A 25,400-nucleotide genomic window follows, 5' to 3' on the forward strand; every position below is an offset into this window, starting at 1 on the left:
CGGTGATCACAACGTGACAACGGGAAACAGGTCCGTGCTGTTCTATTATAAACATATACGACCTCATTTTTGTAGACCGGTGGCAATGCAAATAAACAGAGCCGTAAGTCGGCCATATGCAGGAGGATATATTTGAGGTTTATATAGGGAGTGTTAAGGTATACGGGGAATGGCCATGCTGGAATGAATATGTATGTGTGTGTATGTGTGTGTGTATATATATATATATGTATGTATGTATATATGTATATATATGTGTGTATATATATATATATATATATATATATATATATATATATATATATATACACACACACACACACAAATATATATATATGTGTATATATATATATTATACATTAGTGTGTGTATATATGTGTGAGTGTATGTATATGTGTGTGTGTGTATATATATATATATATATATATATATATATATATATATATATATATATATATATAATATTAGTGTGTGTGTGTATGTGTGTATATATATATATATATATATATATATATATATATATATATATACATACTTACATACACACACTCACACTCTCGGGAGTTGAGATTTGCAGTTTCGCCTTCCACTTACTTAACCTGTATGGCCAGATCATGTATAAAAATATATATATAATTTTTTTTTTCCCCAGAATCAATAAGAAAAAAAATACTTTAATTTTTTTTTGCTGTTCGTCTTTCCTTTAATTCTCGTCTTTTTATCTCTTGTTTATTTTCACATCTCCGGACAGCGTACAAACAGGGTGTGTATGGCAGTGGCACCTTCTAAGCAGATAAGCATCAAAGCCTGCTGGCCGGATGGGAATGTGCCAGAGATAACACTTCTTTCTTTAAGAGCGCTGTAATCTGCTGGGCAGGTCTTAGAGGGACATGTGTTCTTATGACCTCGTTCACATTGGGGCCTGCGAGAATACTCAAGAGATCATACCGGAATAGAATATGACCTGATTCCCCCCCCCCCCCCCCCCCCCTGTATTTGCATTGGTTCCCTCAACACCAATGGTTTGTTCGCTATTGATGCTTGACGCATCACCTTAAAGGAATTATCAAGGCTTAGAAAAACATGGCACCTTTTTTTCCCCCCGTTCTCCAGGAAACTCTTGTCTTCCCTAGGTTATGGTTTGGCTGCACAATTTTATTGAAGTAAATGGAACCGAATTGCAATACCACACACAACCTGAGGACAGAAGTGATGCTGTGTTTTTGTTTTTTTGTTTTTCTCCTGGATGAAGTAGTCTAGGGCTAGAATAATATATATAATTTTTTATTTTTGTATACGGGTGGCGGTTTAGCCATAGCCATGTTGTCCTCTACGCAAGACTGGCCAAGCACCTAATATGTATGAGGGTCTCTGACTCTCTCCCTGATTTCGGGGGGAATAGAAGCATCAGGATAACTGGATTCAGTGTTGTGTTATGGGAGAAGCGGTGTCTGGTAGCGACTTATTCCTCTCTCCGCATCGCAGTCTACATCGGACCCAGAAAGTTCTGAGCCTGAAAGTCTGGGAGGAGGAGTATACTGCACCAAAATTTAAAGGGGTAATCCAAGATTATAAAAAAAAAAAAATGGCGCCACTCTTTTCTTCAGGTTTTGCATGATATTGCAGCTCCGTTCCATTGAAGTGAATTAAGTCGATCTGTAATACCAAACACAACCTGAAAACAAGCGTGGCGCTGTTTTAGAAGAAAACGGCTATTTTGTTCCAGTCCTGGAAAGTATAGGTGGCTGTCCCTTAAAATATGGAAACTTTTAAAACTTTTTAAAAAATATCTCCTTATTAGTTACGGATCACGTAATCGATACCTTATTGGAATCCTGCGGCTCCTCGAAAATCTCCATTAAACCCTCTACCAGATACCGATTTGTACTCGTCTTTTGGTGTCTACATTTTCCTCCTCCAGTTTCCCTGCTGTTTTTTATTGATTTTCCTGACTATTTTTGCTCCGGTCGTGTAGAGAATTTTTACGGCTTTAAATGGAACAGAAAACTTTTGGAAGCGAGTAGCTGTGGAAACGGCGCGCACCTGGCAGAGACTGTTTTCACAGCTATTTTGGAGAGGCCGGCAGACGTGGAAGAAACACAGCTGTCTGTGACTTTTCTTGAGTGTTTAAGAAAGTGCCAGCCATGGGGATCTTTTAAAGGGGCGCTGGAGGTCTCACCCTGTTGGGGAAAGTTTTCCTAGGAGGCAATGCGTTGGGCAGTACATAGTGTCAACACAAGGCATTGCTCAGCTCAGACTGCTTGACTTGAACAGAGCTGAGTTGCAATTCCAAACACAGCCTATAGACAGGTGTGGTGCTGTTTTTTTTTCTCCTGAAACTAGTAATGTATTTAATCCCATTTAAAGGGGATGTACGGGAAGCTATGGCGTTGTTACCCATGGTTGAGACAGGCGAGATTAGAATTCCTTCAACGGGAGCTAAATTATGGTTCCCGTAATTTAATAGGATATCATAAAATAGACAACACATTTCAAAGGCAAACCACCTTCAGGTTCATACACATTGACACATTGTATGAAGCTGATGAAGAAGGCTGCTTGCCTTCGAAACACGTTGGTCACTGTTATTTTATGATATCCTTACAAAGTACTGAAATGATAACACCGTGAGCAACATGATTCGAAGGCAAGCAGCTTTCTTCATTAGGGTCACATGCATTTACATATCGTTTGAACCTGATGAAGGCCGCAAGCCTTCGAAATGCACTGATCACGCTGTTATGATTTCAGTACTTAATTGGGATATCGTAAAATAGCAGATTAAAAAGAGAATAGAGAGGCACTCACTGTCCGATGCAACCTTTTTTTATTTCATGTAACACACAAGCTAAAATGTAGCATGTGAGAGCTGGTGGGGGGGTCGCCACACGCAGTGAAGTTACAGCTGTTTCACGCACATGCGCGCGTTTCTTCTCCTTCTGAAGCGCGCGCATGTGCGTGAAACAGCTGTAACTGTTCACTGAGTGTGGCGTCCCCCCCCCCCCACCTGCTCTCGGATGCTACATTTTAGCTTGTGTGTTATATGAAATAACGAAGGTTGCATCGGACGATGAGTGCCCCCTCTATTCTCTTTTTGAACTGTTAACGTGATGAAGGTTTTGTGTTTGGTAGTCTAGAAGAAAATGAATGGAGCAACGGTTGAGCATGCTCACTACTGCTTCATTCACTTGTGAACAGCAGACCCCTGTTCTGGTGATTGTTGGGGTCCGACTGCTGATCAGGGAGTTATTGCCATCTCTGCTTCCATATTGATGCTGATTGAGTTTCGAAAAGAATAACCAGTAACCAGGGCCTTGACTGATGGGTTCTTACTTTCCAGCATGTTGTAAAATCCCTATACCGATCATTGGATCATGCCCCAGATTCGCCTTGAACGCACATTTGACTGGAGTGATCTTCTAATTCTTCTGCCTCCCGCACTCCGCACAGCCGGGGGGCCTTCAGCGATACAATTTTCTGTCTGCAGTTTTTTTTTCTTTTTGTGCCTTTTAAAGGGAATTGCCCTCATTACATTGTGCGGCCTGTTTCCTGTAATTAAGATCAAAGCCGCCGCTCTCTCCTTTACAGCTCTCTCTATAGTCAGATCAGCCAGGCGGCAGCTTCCCTTTGGCTGCATCTTCACCGGGTTTTGTTGCTATTTTTACTGAGGAATTAACAGTCCTATAAATTCATTTTATGCCGCATTAAAGTTCACTGGGTCGATAAATGAGTGAAATGTTTTTGGTTTTTTTTTTGCAGATTATTAGTTTATCCTTATTGTGGGTTCATGAATACAAAACCAGGACTACAGTTAGGACTGACTCAGAAGCAGAGCTAGGAGGGGGGGTATATAGCTGTATATTGTACAGAGCTGGGAGGGGGTGTATATAGGTGTATATTGTACACAGTTGTTCTCTCGCTCTCTTACACATTAGACAGCTGTTAGATGAATGCTTGTCCGGCTGACAGCTATTCCTTCTGACATCTCGGCCAAGTGTGCATGTGTTTTCAATGGGGGGAAAATAGGAATAAAGCTGCTGCCAGTCTCTCATATTACTGTTCACTCGCTCTCATACGCGTTCTCGCTCTCATACACGTTCTCTCTTGCTCACTCTCATACACGTTCTCTATCTTGCTCGCTCTCATACACGTTCTCTCTCTTGCTCGCTCTCATACACGTTCTCTCTTTTGCGCGCTCTCATACACGTTCTCTCTTTTGCGCGCTCTCATACACGTTCTCTTTTGCGCGCTCTCATATACATTCTCTCTCTTGCTCGCTCTCATACACGTTCTCTCTCTTGCTCGCTCTCATACACGTTCTCTCTTGCTCGCTCTCATACACGTTCTCTCTTGCTCGCTCTCATACACGTTCTCTCTCTTGCTCGCTCTCATATACGTTCTCTCTTTTGCTCGCTCTCATACACGTTCTCTCTCTTGCTTGCTCTCATACACGTTCTCTCTCTTGCTTGCTCTCATACACGTTCTCTCTCTTGCTCGCTCTCATATACGTTCTCTCTTTTGCTCGCTCTCATACACGTTCTCTCTCTTGCTTGCTCTCATACACGTTCTCTCTCGCTCGCTCACATATACGTGTTCTCTTGCTCGCTCTCATACACGTTCTCTCTCCTTCATATATTTGAGCTTTCTCCCATTTTGCGTTTATAAGCTTTTTAGATCTCTAATGTTGTCCTGACATGTTAGCTCTCACATGCTTCCTCCAACTAAATCTCACACACCTGTATATTTTCTTGCGCCCACATGTTTTCTCCCCTTCTCTCTTGCGCGCTCCCATGCTTTCTCTCTCTTGCTCACGCCCTCCCATGCTTTCTCTCTTGCTCACGCCCTTCCATGCTTTCTCTCTCAACCTCCCATGCTTTCTCTCTCTTGCTTGCGCTGTCCCATGCTTTCTCTCTCTTGCTTGCGCTGTCCCATGCTTTCTCTCTCTTGCTTGCGCTGTCCCATGCTTTCTCTCTCTTGCTTGCGCTGTCCCATGCTTTCTCTCTCTTGCTTGCGCTGTCCCATGCTTTCTCTCTCTTGCTTGCGCTGTCCCATGCTTTCTCTCTCTTGCTTGCGCTGTCCCATGCTTTCTCTCTCTTGCTTGCGCTGTCCCATGCTTTCTCTCTCTTGCTTGCGCTGTCCCATGCTTTCTCTCTTGCTCACGCCCTTCCATGCTTTCTCTCTCACCCTCCCGTGCTTTCTCTCTTGCTTGCGCTGTCCCATACTTTCTCTTTTGCTCATGCCTTCCCATGCTTTCTCAGTCTTTCACTCGCGTCCTCCTTTGGTTTCTCTCTTTGCTCGCGCCCTCCAATGCTTTCTCTCTTTTGTTCATGCCCTCCCATGCTTTCTTTCTCTCTCTCTCTCTCTCTCTCTCTCTCTCTCTCTCCTCCCATGCTTCCTCTCTCTCTCCTCCCATGCTTGCTTTCTCTCTCTCCTCCCATGCACTCTCTCTCTCTCTCTCCATGCTTTCTCTCTCCTCCCATGCTTCCTCTCTCTCTCTCCTCCCATGCTTCCTCTCTCTCGCTCTCTCTCTCCTCCCATGCTTTCTCTCTCTCGCTCTCTCTCTCCTCCCATGCGCTCTCTCTCTCTCCATGCTTTCTCTCTCCTCCCATGCTTTCTCTTCCTCTCTCTCCCCTCCCATGCTTTCTCTCTCTCTCTCCTCCCATGCTCTCTCTCTCTCTCTCTCTGCTTTCTCTCTCTCCTCCCATGCTTTCTCTCTCTCCTCCCATGCTTTCTCTCTCTCTCTCCCCTCCCATGCTTTCTCTCTCCTCCCATGCTTCCTCTCTCTTTCTCTCTCCTCCCATGCTTTCTCTCTCTCTCTCTCTCTCTCTCTCTCTCCTCCCATGCTTTCTCTCTCTCTCCTCCCATGCTCTCTCTCTCTTTGCTTTCTCTCTCTCCTCCCATGCTTTCTCTCTCTCTCCTCCCATGCTTTCTCTCTCTCTCTCCTCCCATGCTTTCTCTCTCTCTCTCCTCCCATGCTTTCTCTCTCTCTCCCCTCCCATGCTTTCTCTCTCTCTCTCCTCCCATGCTTTCTCTCTCTCTCTCCTCCCATGCTTTCTCTCTCTCTCCCCTCCCATGCTTTCTCTCTCTCTCTCCTCCCATGCTTCCTCTCTCTTTCTCTCTCCTCCCATGCTTTCTCTCTCTCTCTCTCTCTCTCTCTCTCTCTCTCTCTCTCTGCTTTCTCACTCTCCATGCTTTTTCTCTCTCTCTCTCCTCCCATGCTTTGTCTTGTCCTTTTGCATGTATGCTTTCTCTCTTGCGCGCTCCAGCATGTTCTATCCTTCTTGCATGTTTTCTTGTTCATATTCTTTCTCTCTCCTCCCATGCTTCCTCTCTCTCTCTCCTCCCATGCTTTGTCTTGTCCTTTTGCATGTATGCTTTCTCTCTTGTGCGCTCCAGCATGTTCTATCCTTCTTGCATGTTTTCTTGTTCATATTCTTTCTCTCTTGCTTTCACTTGTTCGTTCGCTCTCTCACTATTATGCTTTGTCTCTCTTCGTGCTTTCTCTTTTGCACATGCCTCCTTTCTCTCAGGCGCGCTCTTGCCCGCTCTCTTGATGCTCTCCTTTGCTCCTATCTTAGTCCATGTAAGGATTTGCGTTGTAACAGAGGAAACCACAGAGTACTTCACAATCTGTGCTCTATAGGGCCGCGCTCTTCGTGTGCACTTGCCATTTTCCCATTCCTCCGTACGTGTTGATTGTGCCCTGTATCATTTTCTCATCAGGTCCGACAATTTTATGCGGCGCTCTGGAGACAGCTGCCGCCTCATGTTGTGTCAGAGGTATAAAATGTGCGGCGTGCAGGGGAGATGGGGCCTGTCACCGGCCCAGCGTGCGGCCGCTACCTGGGATGGATTTATCGATATACATGTCTTCCAGCCTTCAATCACCGTGTCCTGCGTGCCATCTCATGGTCGGATTGCTGTGAGAGTGGAACGCACCGTTTATCCATCAGTTTACTATTGTAAAACGCGTTAGCTTGGAGGGGACGACCCCTGACAACACATGGAGCTGCGGAAAAAGGCGGGAAGGATGTCTGAGAGGAAAGCTCCGGCCTCCAGTCATGTGGTAGATACAAAACGTGCCCCGGCCATCAACAAATCCAACTTTATTAGTATTGTCACATTTATATAGATTGGCTGTCCGTGTATGTGACAGCGGCAAATCTCTCCAAGGATCATAAAGATCTAATGATGGGAAAGCGGTGGTTTACTGTGATCTGAATGTGTAGGAGAAGGGGCAAAACATATAGTACAGAGTCCAAAGATTCTTAAAGGGGTTGTTGTTTTTTTTTTTTTTTCAAATCGCCTGTTGCCAAAAAATTTTTAAAATTTACTTCTATCAAAAAAAATAATTGACGGACAAATGATCGTTCAGCCTTCAATTATCTTTACCTTCCGGTGACCATCTTCCACCATACACAGGAACATCCAGCATGGTGGAGCGTTTTTTTTGTTCTCTATTGGGAGCATTAAAGCACAGCTAGAAAGCTCTGACCATGGCTTATCTCTCTCAGAACAAAGGGACTGGGCGGGGATTTGCCATAACACCTGACCCCTATCTCCACTGATTATAATCTGTTGGTGGTTGGTAGGGAGAGCGCTATACAGCTCACATCGATGGCCGGTGGGTACGGCCGATAAAAGTATAAGGCGTGTGGGGGTCAGCGCAATGGAGATAGGGATTGAGCTCGATGGAAAATCTCTGCCCGACCTCTTTTTGTTTTCAGAGACAGCCAGAGATGTCTCACTGGGGCTTAAGCCCCCCCCCCCCACACACACACACACACATACAAAATCTTAAGTCTTCCAGTACTTATTAGCTGCTGTATGTCCCGCAGGAAGTGGTGTATTTTTTCCAGTCTGACATAGTGCTCTCTGCTGCCACCTCTGTCCATGTCAGGAACTGTCCAGAGCAGAAGAGGTTTTCTATGGGGATTTTCTACTGCTCTGGACAGTTCCTGACGTGGACAGAGGTGGCAGCAGAGAGCACTGTGTCAGACTGAAAAGAATACATCACTTCCTGCCTGCAGGACAAACAGCAGCTGATAAGTACTGGAAGACTGGAGAGAGGACTCCACTATAATGATTAAAAACATGGCAATGGTTCCAGATTGTGACCGCTACTATCTTGGAAAATATTTTATCAATATTTAGATGCCGATTTACTAAAATGTTCCATTTTTTCCCCCCCTCTCCCCTACAGCTGTGTAAAAGTCGAGGAGCATCAGGCGGCAGATATCGACCTCTACCACTGTCCGAACTGTGAAGTGCTTCACGGGTCCTCTCAGTGTAAGTATACGCCGCTACGGACTCTTTTGGGTCCTAGGTCCTCCATGTAGCTTCATTGTTGACTGTTTTGTGGCGCAATTTATTGATTTAAAGATAATTTTATTTTCAGATTTTTTTATTTTTTTTTTTGCATTTCTTGATGTAATTTTAAGTTTGTAAAGCAGTTGAGGAGTCTTAGGCGCGCCCCCCCCCCCTTACGCCCCTTTTTACTGTTTCCTATGACGCACATATATGATCTGTGAGACATTTCCTGGAGAGCGTATGAGCAGGCAGCCTCCAGCGTGTCCATTATTTGACTCTCTAAGCCACGTTTCTCTGAGTCAGCCTTGTTCGCTCAGGCCGCCCTCCTTGTTTTTTTTTTCCCTCTGGGGACGAACAATAGTTCTTTATTTCAGGTCGCCGCACCTCTAGGCGGTCCTGATAATCTCCTTACGGCTCCGGGTTCGCCTGCAGCTTTAGATGTATATGATTTTTCGTTATAAACATCGTAAATCTTTACTTTGTCTCCTTTTCTGTAAAAGTTACAAACACATTCTTCACATTTACAACGATAAAATTGTCTGGGCTGTTGCAGCTCCTTCCTGGTACTGAGAGACCTGTTTAGATCTACACTGAAGCTCGCCGGGGTTTATAATCTACACGATGGCTACTAAAACATAAGCTTATCAATTTTATTTCATTTTTAACCTGTTTTGTTGAGTAAAAATTCTATTTCACTTATAAAATTCTCTGGGCTGCTGCAGCTCCCTCCTGGTACTGAGAAGAAAACCTGCCTAGTTATATACCGAGACGTCACCTAATCCTACTGGTCCGCAACTAGGCAGATGTGTCCCTTGGGCAGTTCTCATTCTCTCGCTCTTTTGCTCTCTTCTTCATTCTCTCTTTCTTGTTCCTTCTCTCGCTCTCTCTCCTTCATTTGCTCTCTCAGGCTCACTCTCTCGTTCGTTCGCTCTCTCTCGCATTCACTTGGTCTTTCTCTTGTTCGCTCGCTTGCTCTCTCTTCATTTGCTCGCTTTCGTTCATTCTTTCGCCTTCTCTCGTTCGTTCTTTAGCTCACTCTTTCTCGTTTGCTTGCCCGCTCTCTCTCGTTTGCTTGCTCTCTTTCTCGAATTTACTTGCATGCTTTCTCTTGTTTGCTCGCTCGCATGCTTTCTCTTTTGCTCGCTCTCTCCCGTTTGCTCGCTTTCTCACGTTTGCTCGCTATCTCTCTCTTATTAGCTCGCTTGCGCTCTCTTGTTAGCTTGTTTGTGCTTTCTCTCATTTGCTCGCTCGCATGCTTTCTCTCATTCGCTCACCCTCTCTCCCGTTCACTTGCTCTCTCTTCCGTTTTCTCTCTTGCTCTCTCTCCCGTTTGTTCGCTTGCTCGCTCTCTCTCCCGTTTGCTCGCTTGCTCTCTCTTTTTCCCATTTGCTCGCTTGCTCTCTCTCTTTTTCCCGTTTGCTCGCTTGCTCTCTCTCTCTCCCGTTTGCTCGCTTGCTCTCTCTCTCTCCCGTTTGCGCGCTTGCTCTCTCTCTCTCCCGTTTGCGCGCTTGCTCTCTCTCTCTCCCGTTTGCTCGCTTGCTCTCTCTCTCCCGTTTGCTCGCTTGCTCTCTCTCTCTCCCGTTTGCTCGCTTGCTCTCTCATTCACTCTCTATCTAAAGGCCCTATTCAACGGAACGATTATCGTCCGTATTCGGCCGATATAGGCCGCTACGGACGATAATCGCCCCGTGGAATAGAGTGCAACGATCAGCCGACATCGTTCATGTCGGCTGATCGTTGCAGTCGCTTGTTTTTCAGCATGTTGAAACACAAGCGACTGATACAGCAACGATCTGCTGCCGTCACTCCGTTGAATAGGAGCATCGGCAGCAGACTCTGCTGTATCCTATGGGCTGCCCGGACGATCAGCGATCACCCGGGCAGCCCTCCCCTCCCGCACTCACCCGCTCGCTGCAGCAACGTTGAATAGCGGCGGCAGCAAGCGGGGAACGAGGAGCAAACGAGCGCTGAGAGCGCTTGTTTGCTCCTCTTAACGACCCGTGGAATAGGGGCTTAATACTTTTACAACATTGTCCAGGCTGTTGCATCTCCCTCCTGTTACTGAGAAGAAAACCAACCAAGTTATATACTAAGACGTCACCTAATCCTACCGGTCTGTAACTCGGCAGATGTGTCCCCCAGGGGCAGCTGTAAACACTTAGAGGGAGATTTATCAAACATGGAGTAAAGTGAGACTGGCAGTTGCCCCTAGCAACCAATCAGATTCCACCTTTCATTTTCCAAAGAGTCTGTGAGGAATGAAAGGTGGAATCTGATTGGTTGCTAGGGGCAACTGAGCCAGTTTCACTTTACACCATGTTTGATAAATCTCTCCCTTTATCTATATTTTTGAATCTTAGAATTTTCTATTAGGGACGAGTTTGCTTTAAATTCAAATCATGTTTACCCCCGTCGCGGTATATTTTATTATTGCTATGCGGTTAGTGGTAATGAGTTCTATGTTGTGTTGGCTTCTATGTTTTTTTTTTTTTTGTGTGCATGTGATGACAATAATTGTTCTGACCTGACGGGAGAGGAGTCGGCATTGTGTTTGCCTTGTGGCAGATAGAGGCAAGTGAGGACAATGCTCGCTCCCCGCTCACAGGCATCTCTGGTATTTAAAGCTCACCCCGCATGCTCAGTCGGAGGCGCTATCCTGGCTATAAGCCGGCTTCCGTGGTAAATGGATTTTATAACTGGTGCGTGCTGATAAAATATCCTCCGGGAAACAATAAAAGAAAAAAAAAAAAGTTGTCAATGCAAATCGCGCCGTAATACAAGATCTTAATGGCCCCGGTCATCTAATGTGTAGAGACAGACAGTCTGCTTTCCGTAAAAGAAGAAAAAAAAAATTCAAATTTTTTTAAAAGTAAAATTGATTATTGTGGAAGGTTAAGCGCACGGCTGTGAGAGCGGGATCGGCTGTAATGGAGAGATAACTGGATCATTGATTCGGTGACATGTCGGCTGCGGCTCTTCTTAATGACCTGGTGTAATGTGCCCTGAATGGCGGCGGCCCCCGCGTCTGTCTGTTTTATCATATTACCAACTAGATCCGTGAGAAGAAAAAAAGACATTTCACAGCCCAAAAAAAAGTCCGTGTACGCTATAAAAATTCTGGAGGTATGAAAAATGCCAAAAGGTCGGATAAGGATTGATATGTGTACAGGGGGATTGGTCGATACAGTATAAGAAAACATAGCTGCTTTCTTCCAGAAACAGCACCACCCTTGTTCTCAGGTTGGGTGTTGTATTGCAGCTCAGTTCCATTGAAGTGAAGTGAATAGAGCCAGGTTGTAATACCTCACACAGCCTGAGGATAGGGGTGGGGCTGTTTTAGAAAGAAACTGATTTTTTTTTTTGTTCGTTCATTCACACACTTTCCCGTTCATTTGCACACTCTCTCTTGCTTGCTCTCTCGTTTATTCGCTCTTGTTCATTCGCGCTCTCTCTGTCGTTCATTTGCGCGCTCTGTCGTTCATATGCGCGCTCTGTCGTTCATATGCGCGCTCTCTGTCGTTCATATGCGCGCTCTCTGTCGTTCATATGCGCGCTCTCTGTCGTTCATATGCGCGCTCTCTGTCGTTCATATGCGCGCTCTGTCGTTCATATGCGCGCGCTCTGTCGTTCATATGCGCGCTCTGTCGTTCATATGCGCGCTCTCTTTCGTTCATATGCGCGCTCTCTGTCGTTCATATGCGCGCTCTCTGTCGTTCATTTGCGCGCTCTCTGTCGTTCATTTGCGCGCTCTCTGTCGTTCATTTGCGCGCTCTGTCGTTCATTTGCGCGCTCTCTGTCGTACATTTGCGCTCTCTGTCGTTCATTTGCGCGCTCTGTCGTTCATTTGCGCGCTCTCTGTCGTTCATTTGCGCGCTCTCTGTCGTTCATTTGCGCGCTCTCTGTCGTTCATTTGCGCGCTCTCTGTCGTTCATTTGCGCGCTCTCTGTCGTTCATTTGCGCGCTCTCTGTCGTTCATTTGCGCGCTCTTCCCCCCCCCCCCCCCCCAAGGACAGCAATTGAAATCCAGCCAGGGCCCCTGAAGATGACCGCTACAGCCAACATACATCTCATATGTATGGTTACTAAACATCGTAGATATAATTTATCCAGGGTTACAAATAAAACACAGCTACTTTCTTGCTGATACAGCGCCACCCCTGTCCTCAGGTTGCGTGTGGTATTACAATCCAGCTTCATTCACTTTAACAGAACTGTAACCCCCCTGACTGAGGCCTGTGTGCTGTGTAGCTGCCTGTCTCTGCCTGTCCTATGGAAACATTCCTATAACTCGCCTGCAGTCCTGGACTCTGCCAGCTACACGGCCGTCAGGGATCTGTACATAGCAAGGTCTTCTACGTAGATCATGTACACCTTCTGTATATAAATGGTGTGTCCATGTAAAAAGGATTTATAACCGTATATGGCATCCCGCCAGGTGGAATGGTATAGTCTGTGTTATTCCAAACTTTAATGTATACATTACATTACTGATCCTGAGTTACATCCTGTATTATACTCCAGAGCTGCACTCACTATTCTGCTGGTGGGGTCACTGTGTATATACATTACATTACTGATCCTGAGTTACATCCTGTATTATACTTCAGAGCTGCACTCACTATTCTGCTGGTGGGGTCCCTGTGTATATACATTACATTACTGATCCTGAGTTACATCCTGTATTATACTTCAGAGCTGCACTCACTATTCTGCTGGTGGGGTCCCTGTGTACATACATTACATTACTGATCTAGAGTTACATTCTGTATTATACTCCAGAGCTGCACTCACTATTCTGCTGGTGGGGTCACTGTGTACATACATTACTGATCCTGAGTTACATCCTGTATTATACTCCAGAGCTGCACTCACTATACTGCTGGTGGGGTCACTGTGTACATACATTACATTACTGATCCTGAGTTACATCCTGTATTATACTCCAGAGCTGCACTCACTATTCTGCTGGTGGGGTCACTGTGTACATGACTGATCCTCCTCATGTTATGGTATGCATGTCCATAGGAAGTATGTGCTGGAGCAGAGAACAGCTGGGTGACTAGTAGATGTGTAGACAGCTGCTTCCCCTATATCACTAGAGTCCTATGTAAACAAGTCACATGTCTGCACGTAGCCGCTGAGCTGCGCTCCTAGATTCCTTTTTTATTCTATAGAAACAAATGTTTTTATTTTATTTTTTTCCCTCTTAACCTGACTTGATCGAGGTGACTATTTCCTCCCTTGTAGAAAAAAAAACAAAAAACTCTCCTTCGACTTTCACCTGCTGTGAATGCTGATCGCAACGCTTCACCTTGTACATTGTCCTCCCGGTCTGTGTCCTTGCAGTAAGTGGGTTGTTATTGTAGAGAGCGCCATTCCATTAAATGCCATGACCTCCAAACACCTGGCAACACCGCCCCACCGCCTCTCGCCGCACAAAGAATTGTTTCTTCCCCATATGAATTTACATTTTCTTTTTTCTTTTTTTTTTTATATTTTTGTATATAAATATTTTTAAAAAATATTTATATATTTTTTTTATTTTTGCTATATTTATTTTTGGTTAATATTCAGATTTTTTTATGCTCACATTTTTTATATTTTATGGTTACATTTTACTTTTTTGTTCATTTTACTTGCTGTATTTTATACTTTTTTTTTTTTCATTATATTTTTTTCTATAAACTTTTTCAAATTTTTGTTTTTTCTTTTTACTAGTTTTTGTATGGTTTTTAAGTCTTCCCCCCCCCCCCTGCATAGTAGGGTGTAATAATAACGATGTTCTTGAAATCCCCCGACTTGACTTTTGAGAGTTTAGTAAGAAAGCAGCCAGATCCCTCGGGCACTTGACCTCTAGTGTACCTTGACCTGAATTTGCTTCATCGAATGAACTGTTTTAACTTAAAAAATCTCTTGTTCTGGGAGCCGCGGTGCAGAGTGACACAGGATTAAATTACCTTCATTTAACTCCTAGGCGCCAGCGTGTTTAAACGTTCGCTTCGGGCACGGTGCCAAGAAACTACTAGCAGAAGGGAACATGAAGGTTGCGGGTTGTTTTTTTTTGTTTTGTTTAAATTGTCAAATTACATGGCAGATGATTTTGACTTGGCTACTGCTTTTACTTTTTGTAGGGGGGAAAAAAAAATTATATATATATGTAATTTTTTGTAATTTATTTTTTTTTTTTTAGTTTTTTTTTTTACGCTTACCTTGCCCACAGTAGTCTGCTTACATTACTAAAACTTTTTGTTATCTCACCGTATTTTTGGCTTTTGAAGTGTTATGGTGATCCTATGATCCTATACAACAAAGTCTTATCGCATATCGAAAATAATATAGGTTGTCTTGACGGTGGATGTCAGGGGAGAGAAGGACCAGGCATTGTTTAAATTCAGTGCCTCATCCCTTAGATCTCAGGGGCATTAAAGGGGATATCCAATAAAATCTTTTTTTTTTTTTTTTTCAAATCAACTGGTTTCAGAAAGTTATATAGATTTGTAATTTACATCTATTTAAAAAATAAAATAAAAATCAAGTCTTCCCATACTTATCAGCTACTGTATGTCTTGTAGGAAGTGATGTTTTATTCCCAGTCTGACACAGTGCTCTCTACTGCCACCTCTGTTCAGAGCAGTAGTAAATCCCCATAGAAAACCACCTGCTCTGGACAGTTCCTGACATGGACAGAGGTGGCAGCAGAGAGCACTGTGTCAGACTGGAGAGTATTCACCACTTCCTGCAGGACATACAGCCGCTGATAAGTACTGGAAGACTGGAGATTTTTTTAAATAGAAGTAAATTACAAATCTATATAACTTTCTGATATCAGTTGATTTGAAACTGGACAACCCCTTTAAGTGGCTGTCATAGTTACAGTGGTTAAGAGAGCCCTTTTACATGGGCAGATTACGGCAGACATGCGCCATCAATCTCTCGTTTGACCGGTAAATCGCATAATTTATATGGGCATTAAAACCATCGGTAATGACCCGCACAACCTCAGGTCGCATGAACAATCCAACGTTCCATTGATTGTTCGTGCGGCCTGGTCACGCGATTGATTGAGACTTGTAAATGGCTCTGCAAACAGGTGCCCATCTCGCTGATTGGCCCTCGCTTGTGGTGCGGTGTTAGGGCCCCCCATGCAACAGACTTGCTGACCTTCTAACAGTCTTTAAGGGCAAGTGTTATGGAAGAGATGGATTGGGCATGTTGGATTTCAACAGGACAATCCTTTTGTTTTCAGGAGATAAGCCACCACCATAGGTGTCCGGCAGCGGCTTTCTCCCCTCTCCCCGTAGACGAAAAACTGAACACTTGCCGTAGCATGTAGAAATGAGCGCAACTCGAACATGCTCAAGTCCATTCATTCGCCATTTGAATACCGGTGGCTAAATCAGTTGGATGCAGCCCATGGCCTATGGCTGTTTCCATGTTTTCCTGGACTCTCTAAGACTACATTTAACTTCTTCAGCCACCAATAGTTAAATGCCGATCGATCGTGCTCGAGTTGGATTCATCTCTTTGCAGGTGTACTGTGGATCAGGTCAGAAAACTGCCTACTGAGTGTTTCCGCCGGCCATGCCGAGCATGCTTGTTAGGATTCTAGGAAATAAAGGTATACCATGGTGGGCCCGTTAACTTTAATGGACCATCATAGTCTACTAGTATCTTCATTTGGTCCATTTCCCAAAAGAAAAAGGGTCTTTTTCGCACAACAAAAGTGTTTTTTTCAGGAAAAACATTGAATATAGGCAACTAGTAGACTACGTATGGTACAATGGGCGCGCCGCAGAATACTTAGCATAGCCTTCTGCCCCTGCGTCCTGATGAAGAACAAAAACAAGACCTCAATGGGTCATCGCTATAATTTTCAGAAAAGAAATAAATCCTATTGATCAGGCTTTGGCCTTCCTGCTATTGATGGTCCGACGGTTCGGACGGGTTCGTACGAACCCGAACCCTTCGCAATGATTACCGCTGTCTGCCCACTCCGTGCAGTGGGCGGATCCAGCTGGAGGAACGCCTGGAAAACTGGGATACAGCCATAGCCATAGGCTGTATCCCAGTTTTCCAGGCGATCCTCCCGCTGTATCCGCCCACTGCACAGAGCGGGCAGACAGCGGTAATCCGATGCCGAGCGTTCGGGTTCAGCCCTGAGTTTTTGTGACCATGACTTCGGTCTGGTTTAACTTTTAAAGTGAAGAAGACCAATATAAATATTATAAACGGAGTTGTGGTTGATAACGTTTTCTGTGGCTGATCACAAGGATCGACAATTGGAGCATCTGGGACAATTTTCTCTAAAGTTGACCACACATGGGCCAGATTTTTATCATTTTATGTTGAAATTATTCTGGCGTTTGTTGGAATCGTAAAATACATTTGCTACATACCAGGACCAGTCATGTTTGGCCAACTTTACCATCACTTTATGAACAACTTTTTGAATATCAGGGAAATGGTTTCAATAATAAAGCCAAATCCGCCTTTGTTGATCATGATCATGATGACGATGACTTAAAAAGTCTTCTAAAGTTTTCGGTAGTCAAAAATTCTTACCAAAAAATAGTTACATATTCAAAAAGTACCATCTACTTAGAAATGGGCCTCATGAAGAATTGACTTAGAGGCAGGGTCTTCTCTTTTGTTTGGGAAGGCAATTGGCAATCAAGTCCTCTTGGTTACAAAGTTTGAGGATCCATGCTGTTTTTATGTATTTTTTGGGGTAAATTTTACTCTTCAGAGCTATCAAAATGATCAACATTGGCCCATCGTCATACATTATACAATATGTTTGCACTGTCAAATATCAATGAAGCCAAGAGGAGGCCTTTAAATCTGGACATAGTCTTTACGTGGTAGGTAATAGGAAAAAAAAAATAAAACTGCCTAAAGTAGTGTTTGCTGTGCAGGTGCCATACTGTTCTATGCCTGACGTGTCTTTACATTGCAGTAGGTGAATTGGTTCAAGGATCCATCCACAGTAGGACACAATGTTCCAGTGATGTGACTTGGCAGAGACTTTGTTTAAAGAGGGTCATCAGGCCCTCCAAAGATGATAGACTCCTTACAATGTGGTGGTCCATAATGTACTGACCAAGGATGTACTTGCCTGGTCTTTCCAGGGCTTGGTTGGACAATCCTCATTGAGGTTCTCCTAATGTGGTTCTCTCAATGAGGTTCTTTTAAGTCTAGCTTACGAAAACTGGCACCTCTGGACCCGTAAGGTACTCCTACGGTACCCATGCCTTATGTCACACCATGTAACTATCCAAATACTAGATATGGAGAAGACCTGTTTAAGTTTAGTGGCTAAACCATCGAGAAGCTCAGTGTGCAAAGCCTTTTCTCATGGGGTTCTCACTATCTAATGTTCCCCTTGCCTGCAATGTGTAGACCTACACTATGGCCGCCTGTATAGTAAACAAGCAGGGTGGCCACATGGCTTCTGAAAAATGTGATGTTCGTGGATGGAGAACCTCTTCAAGTTGCTGTTTTTAGATATCTCTATTATCTTTGTCATACTAGAAACATCTGGAATGTCCTTAATAATTCATAGGGACTTTAATTATCGATGTTTTAATGACTTAAAAAAAAAAGGGGGAAACCGAGTTGGGTGTGGCAGACATTTTTGTCTTATTCGAGTATAGTCAGAAAGAAAGATTTGGAGAAGAAGTGGAGGTTATGGGGCAAAGTCACCATAACGATTTGGTATTGAAATCTCAATACTTTAAACATATAATTCCATAGTGTTTCCAAAAATAAATTTAGAGCTAATGGCCAATCCAAATTTTTTTTTTTTTCTGGTTTGGTGCGTTCTGGTACATGCTACACCTAGTTTATCTGAGGAGGAACATTTTCACGTTGCTTCTTTCATCATCTTGTAAACATTTATTTTTTCTTTTTGCAACCAAATAGTCTCATTATTTACCATGATTTGTGTGTGTTACGTTGCATTCATCATGGATTTTATAAGCTGTAAATGAGATTGCTGTGATGTGGCACATTCCATGCCTTACACTGCTTTTTGTGGGGGTTTTTTTTATTTGGTAATGATGGTTATCATATACATATACCACGTATATATGTTTGTGTTTTTATATATGTATCCCTTTAATCCTGCCAATACCGGATTTTTAAAAATCTAAAATTTAAAATTTGACAAATGTTAAAAGCCACACCAACCTGCTTTCTTCTCAATTTTGAGCTTGCATCATTTCAAATTACATTATTACATTAGTCTTTTTTTCGATGGACGTTGGGTGGTAAGGTGGTAATGCACATTAGCTTAAAGTTGCCTGTTGATTTGGTGAGACCAACCAATTATCTAATGTGTCAGATGGGGGGGTACGACACTTCTCTGCCGGCAGTTTTCGGAGAAGAGAAGAGTTGGGCATGTTGGATTTCAACATGGTGGATCCTTTGAGACAAGAAGTGGAGTGCTTATCCAAGCACTTCTCCCGGCTCTGTGTAACAATCAGTGGGGGTCTGAACCTTCCCAAACCCTAACTATTCAAAAAATTTGGCATCTCAACATTTTATTTTTTTTTTAAAGTGATGGTGCCCATTCAACTTTTAGTAGGATGGGTACAGAGCCATTCTAACACAACTACCTCTACAGTTGTTAGAATCGTCTTGTAAATTGTCACTTCTTGGGGTATTCTCTCGGTTACTAGTCCACCAAGCTGGAATTGTCTCGCTGGGTGATCTCCACCACATTGACCATAGTCCTTTCGCACAGTATATCCAATGATCCATTTGGTTCAAAATCCTCCAGAGAGAGTACTTCTTTTTTTTTTTTTTTTTTTCTTTTTTGGTCCATCCATGGACCAACTCCGCTGCAATACCACATATAACCTATGAGCCCATTTTTTTCCCTTCTTCTCCCCCCTACCCTGAGTTTCGACAGATCATCACATCCTGCTTTGGGTTGCTCATCCATCAAACTCCACAGATGCCAGATTAAAGTAACTTCAACGCAACCTTTCATTTCCACCCAACCCGCATTTATGTGCTGAGATCTCCTCCATTGCGTCTTGCTTTGGTCGCCTTAATCTGTATTGATTTCTCGACTTTGCTGCATGACGCTCCTCATTGTAGAAGACGATTGACTGGCGGATCTTATCCTCTTCTCTCAGGCGGGAATAGCATGAACCATCTCAGAATCAATTGGCCTCTTTTACTTGACTGCACACTGTACCGGTGTAGGATTTTTATATATTTCTTATATAGACTTTTTATAACTATTGTCTGAGTGTTCACTTCCGATGGGTTTGGAGGAGGTGATCGCCTCCCTGCTTGTTTCTCTATCGTAAGGGAATGGTCTCTTGAAGAATTCTCCATCTCTGATCTTATATATATTGTAATTTTTTTTCTTTTAGATGAGTCTTAGCTTGTTGTTCGCCATTGTTTCTTTTTTTATTAATATTTGTTTTCGCTGGCTCCCTATAGTGAAGAAGAGGAGGAACTGGCATAGACATGACTACACCGAGGCAGATGATGGCACGAAGCCGGTGCAAGCAGGAACGAGGACCTTTGTGCAGCAACTCCGAGCTCGGTCCTTCCCAAGGTACTTATGGCAACGCTGATAAAGTGCACTGTTACGCCAATAACATGAACTCCCGAAAGCTCCTGATAGAGATGAGCGAACTTCACGCATGCTTTGGTTAATCCGAACCAGAGTGTGCAGCATTTAATTACCGTCAGCTGAAGAAGTTGGATGCAGCCTTAAAGCTTCCTGGAAAACATGGAAACAACCATAGGCCTTAGGTTGTATCTATGCTTTCCATGACTCCCTGGGGCAGCATCCAACTTCTTCAGCCACTGGTAATCAAAGGCTGCACGCTTGGGCTTGCTTAAGGTTCACTCATATCTACTCCCGATCCCTCCATACACAAACATTTAGGTCAGCTGGGCATTCTTGTGTGTAGAATGGAAAGAAAAGGGGTAAGCCGCAGCATATTTCTCCAAGAACAAAAGGATTAGGCAGTTAAAAGTCACAACTTGCCCAATCTTTCTCCTCCCCCGAGATAATTTTTAGGGCAAAAACTTGGTTCCCCTGACTTTTTGTCTAACCGGTATGGGCACATTATAGGTTGTGGCCAAATGAAAGGGCCTGTCTGTCTGTCTGTCCAACTATCTATCTATCTATCTATCTATCTCCTATCTATATCTCATATCTATCTATTCAATATTTTCTTTACTGTTTGTTTTGCAGCGCCGACGATATTATTTTACGGATGAACGGCAGCCAGCTAACACAGCGGTACCTGGAGAAGCATGGATTCAACAGCCCGATCATCGTGCCACAGATGGACGGCCTAGGCCTCAGACTGCCACCTCCCACTTTCTCGGTCACAGACGTGGAACGCTATGTCGGTAAGAATACAAATATATAGGCCCAAAGTATGAAAAACGTGGAACAGTTAAGGTCCTCATACACCTTCAATGAATGATCGGCCAGCCGTTATCTCTCTAGCCCTCTGCCCGTCCTCCCCATACACATGAACATTTGTGTTCTCTATGGGGAGGGCTAAGCCGCAGCAAAAGAGCTCTGACTGTGGCTTATCTCTTCTGAAACAAAAGGGGTTGCGTGGTGATTTCCCATTATCTATCTCTGCCTACATCATCTGTCGCTGGTCCTTCGGGAGAGCCCCAAACACCTTAGATTGACAGCCGAATCCGCCACAAGCAGCGTATCTGGACAACTAAAGTCTAAAGTGTATGGAGACCTTTACAATGTCATTGTTGCTCATAGCAACCAGTGAGCAGTTTGACTCCTGATTGGTTGCCAGGGGCAGCCAATACAGTTACAGTTAGGCAACCAATCACAGCTCTCCTTTTGCTTTTCAAGATTAGTTTCAAAAATTTTGAAAACTGAGCTTAGATTGGTTGCTATGGGCAACCAGTTTTAAATAAATAATTTATCATTCTATTTGTCGGGATCGGTTATAATTAAGTAGTCTGTTTGGTGTTGCATATACAGCCTGGCACCAGTGTCTTGAGAGAATATGGCCTAAAATAATGGCGTTCCCGCTCGCCTGTAGCCGTACATCTCTTGTATCCGCTCCCATAATGCACTGCTGTCCCCTTTATTCCATATCTGCCATTGATCCTGTTACGGGAAACTGATTGTGGACGAACATTGCCTCCACAGCGGCCACTTTAGGTCAAATGCAGTATTACAAGGTTGCATGGTCAAATAAAGTCATGACTTTGGAGGAACAGTCCTGTGGGATATGACAGGGAGGTGAAAGGGCCCTATTCCACCGGAAGATTATCGTTCAGATTATCGTTAAATCGTTTGAATCTAAACGATAATCGTTCGGTTGAAATGCAGTTAACGATTAACGACCGAACGAGAAATCGTTGATCGATTTATAAGACCTGGACCTATTTTTATCGTTGCTCGTTCGCAAATCGTTCGCATTGAATAAGACGTCGTTCGGTCGTTCACAATAGATACGAACGCAATAGCGAATAAATAGCAAAGAAAAACGACCGCAATTACGATCATAAGTAACGATTATCGTTCCATGGAAATTAGTGAACGTTTTCAGGTCTTTCGCAATAGCGGTCGTTTGACATCGTTAAGCGTTAACGATTATGCAAACTATAATCGTCCGGTGGAATAGGGCCCTAAGCCCCATTCAAAATTGGTCAATCCAGGGTCAATATTGGTCGTTACTGGGATGGTAATGGATTCAGGTGATAACGTCTATTGCTGGGCTGTATCCATCAGGGTAAAGTTTTTTGCTGAGAGGGGGTCCTGAATGGAGGTCCTCCTCTATGGCGTCCATGCGGTGGCGGATTGAGAGAAAATGATCCTGGGGGTCCCACCAATGAAGAACCAGTGAGAACTGACATGTCAGTCAGTGTTTGTGCAGATTCTAAAGCTGGGGGCCCACCGGAGGTTTCTCCGGTCCTCCGGTGGGCCAGTCCGGCACTGGGTATAATGCTAAAATATAGATCCATTATAAGAAGTGTGAGGATATTGATTGATGGGTGTAATTTATGTCACCGTCTAGCCCCCAATCTCGTCTATAGACAAACGGTCCAATTTGTGTCTATAATTTTCCCTTCCCAGTTTCCTCCTTTCAGATCTTCGCACCCATAAAAATCCATTGCTCGTAATTGTGTCAGATGATTCAGTGTCCATTGTGGCGTCGCTGCACAGATGTGAGCCGCGGATACGATATAATTAGACGGCGGCATCTGAACCATACATTATGTGCAGATCGTCTCGGCGCGCTCGTTCAGCGCCGTTGTGGGATTTCCATAGGATTAATCTGCAATATGTTCTCCCTTCCTTCCACGTTCTGACGGGGGTGTCCGGGATACCGAGCTTTTTAATCTAGCCTTGGCTGATTTCCCATTTCAATTTGGCCCGCTCATTACGTCTGGAATAGGATTTTGCCTCTTACTCGCTTATCTGTACTTTATCGTCGCAATTATTCGATACTCCGGAACGGTTTCCTGGCACGCTGCGCCATCAGGACAGCAGATGGCATAATGCCCATGGGTGAAGCAACACGCATGTTAATGTGCTCAGCCTGAGACGTGCGCAGATCAAGTAGCGCTGTGTGCCAGACGTAGGTAGGGGAGAAGGCTCCCGCCCCTGGAGACCGCCGAAATTAAAGAGAGGTCGTCTTGGTCACGATTATTGGCCGCGCTATCCACGTTACACAGCTCGGATCAGTTGAAAAAATCTGGTTTTGGTCACGTTTTATCTATTTTTCTTCAGCAGGAAGATACATATGATTTATATATATATTATTTATTTATTTTTAATTACCTTTTTTTGGAGATTTATTTGCTGGGTAAAAATTATAATTATTGTAAAAAAAAAAAATTCTTAATTTATTTTCACTCCATGAGAGAGGAAAACTATTTTTTAGGAATAAAAGAAGTAGCGTGGGATGCGGATCCGGCTTTATTATGTACTGGAAGGGAGGATGAGACATGAGAGTAATTAAAGGAAAAGTCCTACGGATTGTAAAAATGTCCGGCAGGCGGGGGTGGATGAGAAAATAACAATAATAAATATCAAGAGAACTCGCCCATCCCTGTGCCTCTGTACCGCAGCTCCTGGGTTGCGTTTACATCAGCCGTGGTACTAGCTGCAACCCCGGATGAGTGAGTGCCCATCCAGCCAATCATTGACTGGGGCGGGACAATGCCCCAGTCACTGACTGGCTGAGCGGGCAGTCGCACAGCCAGGCCGTGACGTTGCTGCTGCAGGAGCGGGAACAGGACCCTGGATCGGCTCAACTGAGGCACAGGGACAGGTGAGTTAACTTTTTTTTTTCTCACCCACCCCCGTCTGCCTGCCATTTTTTTTTTTTTTTTTTTTTTTTACAGTTTTGGGACTTTCTCTTTAAGGACGTGAAGCTGGTGTGCAACACGTGTTCCTTGTCCTGGCAGGAGGGTTCTGGTGAGGGGAATCAATGGGGATGGCTTGCACTGCTTGGGCAAGGTGTTCCTTAGGAATACCTGATAGGAAAAGTTGCAGGAGGGTGCAGCTGTTATCGGTCCTAGCTATGCTTGGGGTGAACTGTATATGAAACCTGATCACAGCCCGAGATAAACTATTAAAGGGGCTTTCCAATTTAACTTTACTTGTCCCCCTACCTACAGTACGAGATTGTGGGGGGTTCAGTCTCTGTGTCCTCCCCAGGCCCCAACTATTTTGCTTTGAATGGAGGCGCAGGACCGCAGCACTCGGCTCTTTCTGGCAGCTCCATATAGAATGAATGGAGCTGTGGGTTACATTCCGACCCCCAGCTCCATTCAACGTAAAGGAGCCAGGAGACGTTCTAGAGACGATCTCATCTTGTTCCCTATCCTCTAGCTAGATGACAAGTAAGTTTAAATCGGGTAAAACCCCTTTAAGAGGCCATATTGATATTCTTATCATCTAAAAGTTGAGTCATTAGCCCCCAGTATGTCTGCACTACCTTCGTTTCCATCCTTCCTCTCTCTTTTTGCAGGAGGGGATAAGATCATTGACGTCATCGACGTGGCGAGGCAGGCCGACAGCAAGATGAAGCTCCGAAACTTTGTAAAGTACTTCATGAACCCCGACCGACCCAAAGTATTAAACGTCATCAGCCTGGAGTTCTCAGACACCAAGTACGTCTTTTCTCTGATTCACCTTTAAAGGGGCAGTAAACCTTAAAAAAAAAAAATTAATATTTTAAGATTTTCTGAATATATGAAACCGGCAAATACTAAAGGGTAATATTCCCTTCTGATCGGTTCTATATCTAGCGGACATGTGTAAGGGTAGGACTATTGTATACAGACAAGTGGGGGAGTTCTGCTGCTGCCGCCAGTTGCCTGTCAGTGATTGTCAGTGCAGGAGACTGTATGAGACTGACGCGTTTCCTTTCTGCTTTGTCTTTTCAGGATGTCCGAGTTGGTTAAAGTACCAGACATTGGTAAAAAACTGTCTTGGGTGGAGAATTACTGGCCGGACGACTCAGTCTTCACAAAGCCCTTCGTTCAAAAGTATTGCCTCATGGGAGTGGAGGACAGCTACACTGATTTTCACATAGACTTTGGTGGCACTTCTGTCTGGTATCATGTCCTATGGGTAAGCATCATATGATACGGTAGACTTGTATATGTTGCAGTGAAATTATAGAATCCAGAGATTTGATCAATCATTTCGCTGAAGAGAGTCAGGGATTTGATCAAATCCCTGACCCTTTTCAGGGAAATGATGGAATGAACGAGTCACATGAGTCGTAGAAGAGCAGGAGGGCCCATGATAGCGCAGCCGCCACATTGCACCACAGCAGCAGCAGGCGGACAGACGGCGAGGAGGAGGACAGAGATGGCGCCGCAACTCCTCCTGGGACCTCCCACCAGGCATGGAGGCGGAAGGGGGAGCAGAGCAGTACACCCCCTGGCAGGCATATGGTGGCGGGGGCGGGCAGGGAGCAGAGCAGCACACCTCCCAGCAGGCATATGGCGGCAGGTTGGATGGGGAGCACAGCGGCACAGCTCCCGGCATGCATATGGCGGCGGGGCAAACGGGACCGGAGGTGGACTGGGAGCAGAGCGGCACACCTCCATGCAGGCAT

At 44.4% G+C, this 25,400-nt stretch overlaps 1 protein-coding gene across 1 annotated transcript in view; it reads left to right on the top strand.

The window, feature by feature from the left end:
- KDM7A (lysine demethylase 7A) overlaps positions 1–25,400 on the top strand; it is a 53,479-nt gene that overhangs the window by 16,543 nt on the left and 11,536 nt on the right. The window contains exons 2-6 of the mRNA XM_069952349.1: positions 8,204–8,289; positions 19,765–19,882; positions 20,531–20,691; positions 24,303–24,444; positions 24,721–24,907. Coding sequence (XP_069808450.1) covers positions 8,204–8,289; positions 19,765–19,882; positions 20,531–20,691; positions 24,303–24,444; positions 24,721–24,907 — 694 coding nt within the window. The remainder of the gene's footprint in view (positions 1–8,203; positions 8,290–19,764; positions 19,883–20,530; positions 20,692–24,302; positions 24,445–24,720; positions 24,908–25,400) is intronic.

Source organism: Dendropsophus ebraccatus, chromosome 1 (assembly GCF_027789765.1).
Source record: "Dendropsophus ebraccatus isolate aDenEbr1 chromosome 1, aDenEbr1.pat, whole genome shotgun sequence".
NCBI lineage: Eukaryota > Metazoa > Chordata > Amphibia > Anura > Hylidae > Dendropsophus > Dendropsophus ebraccatus.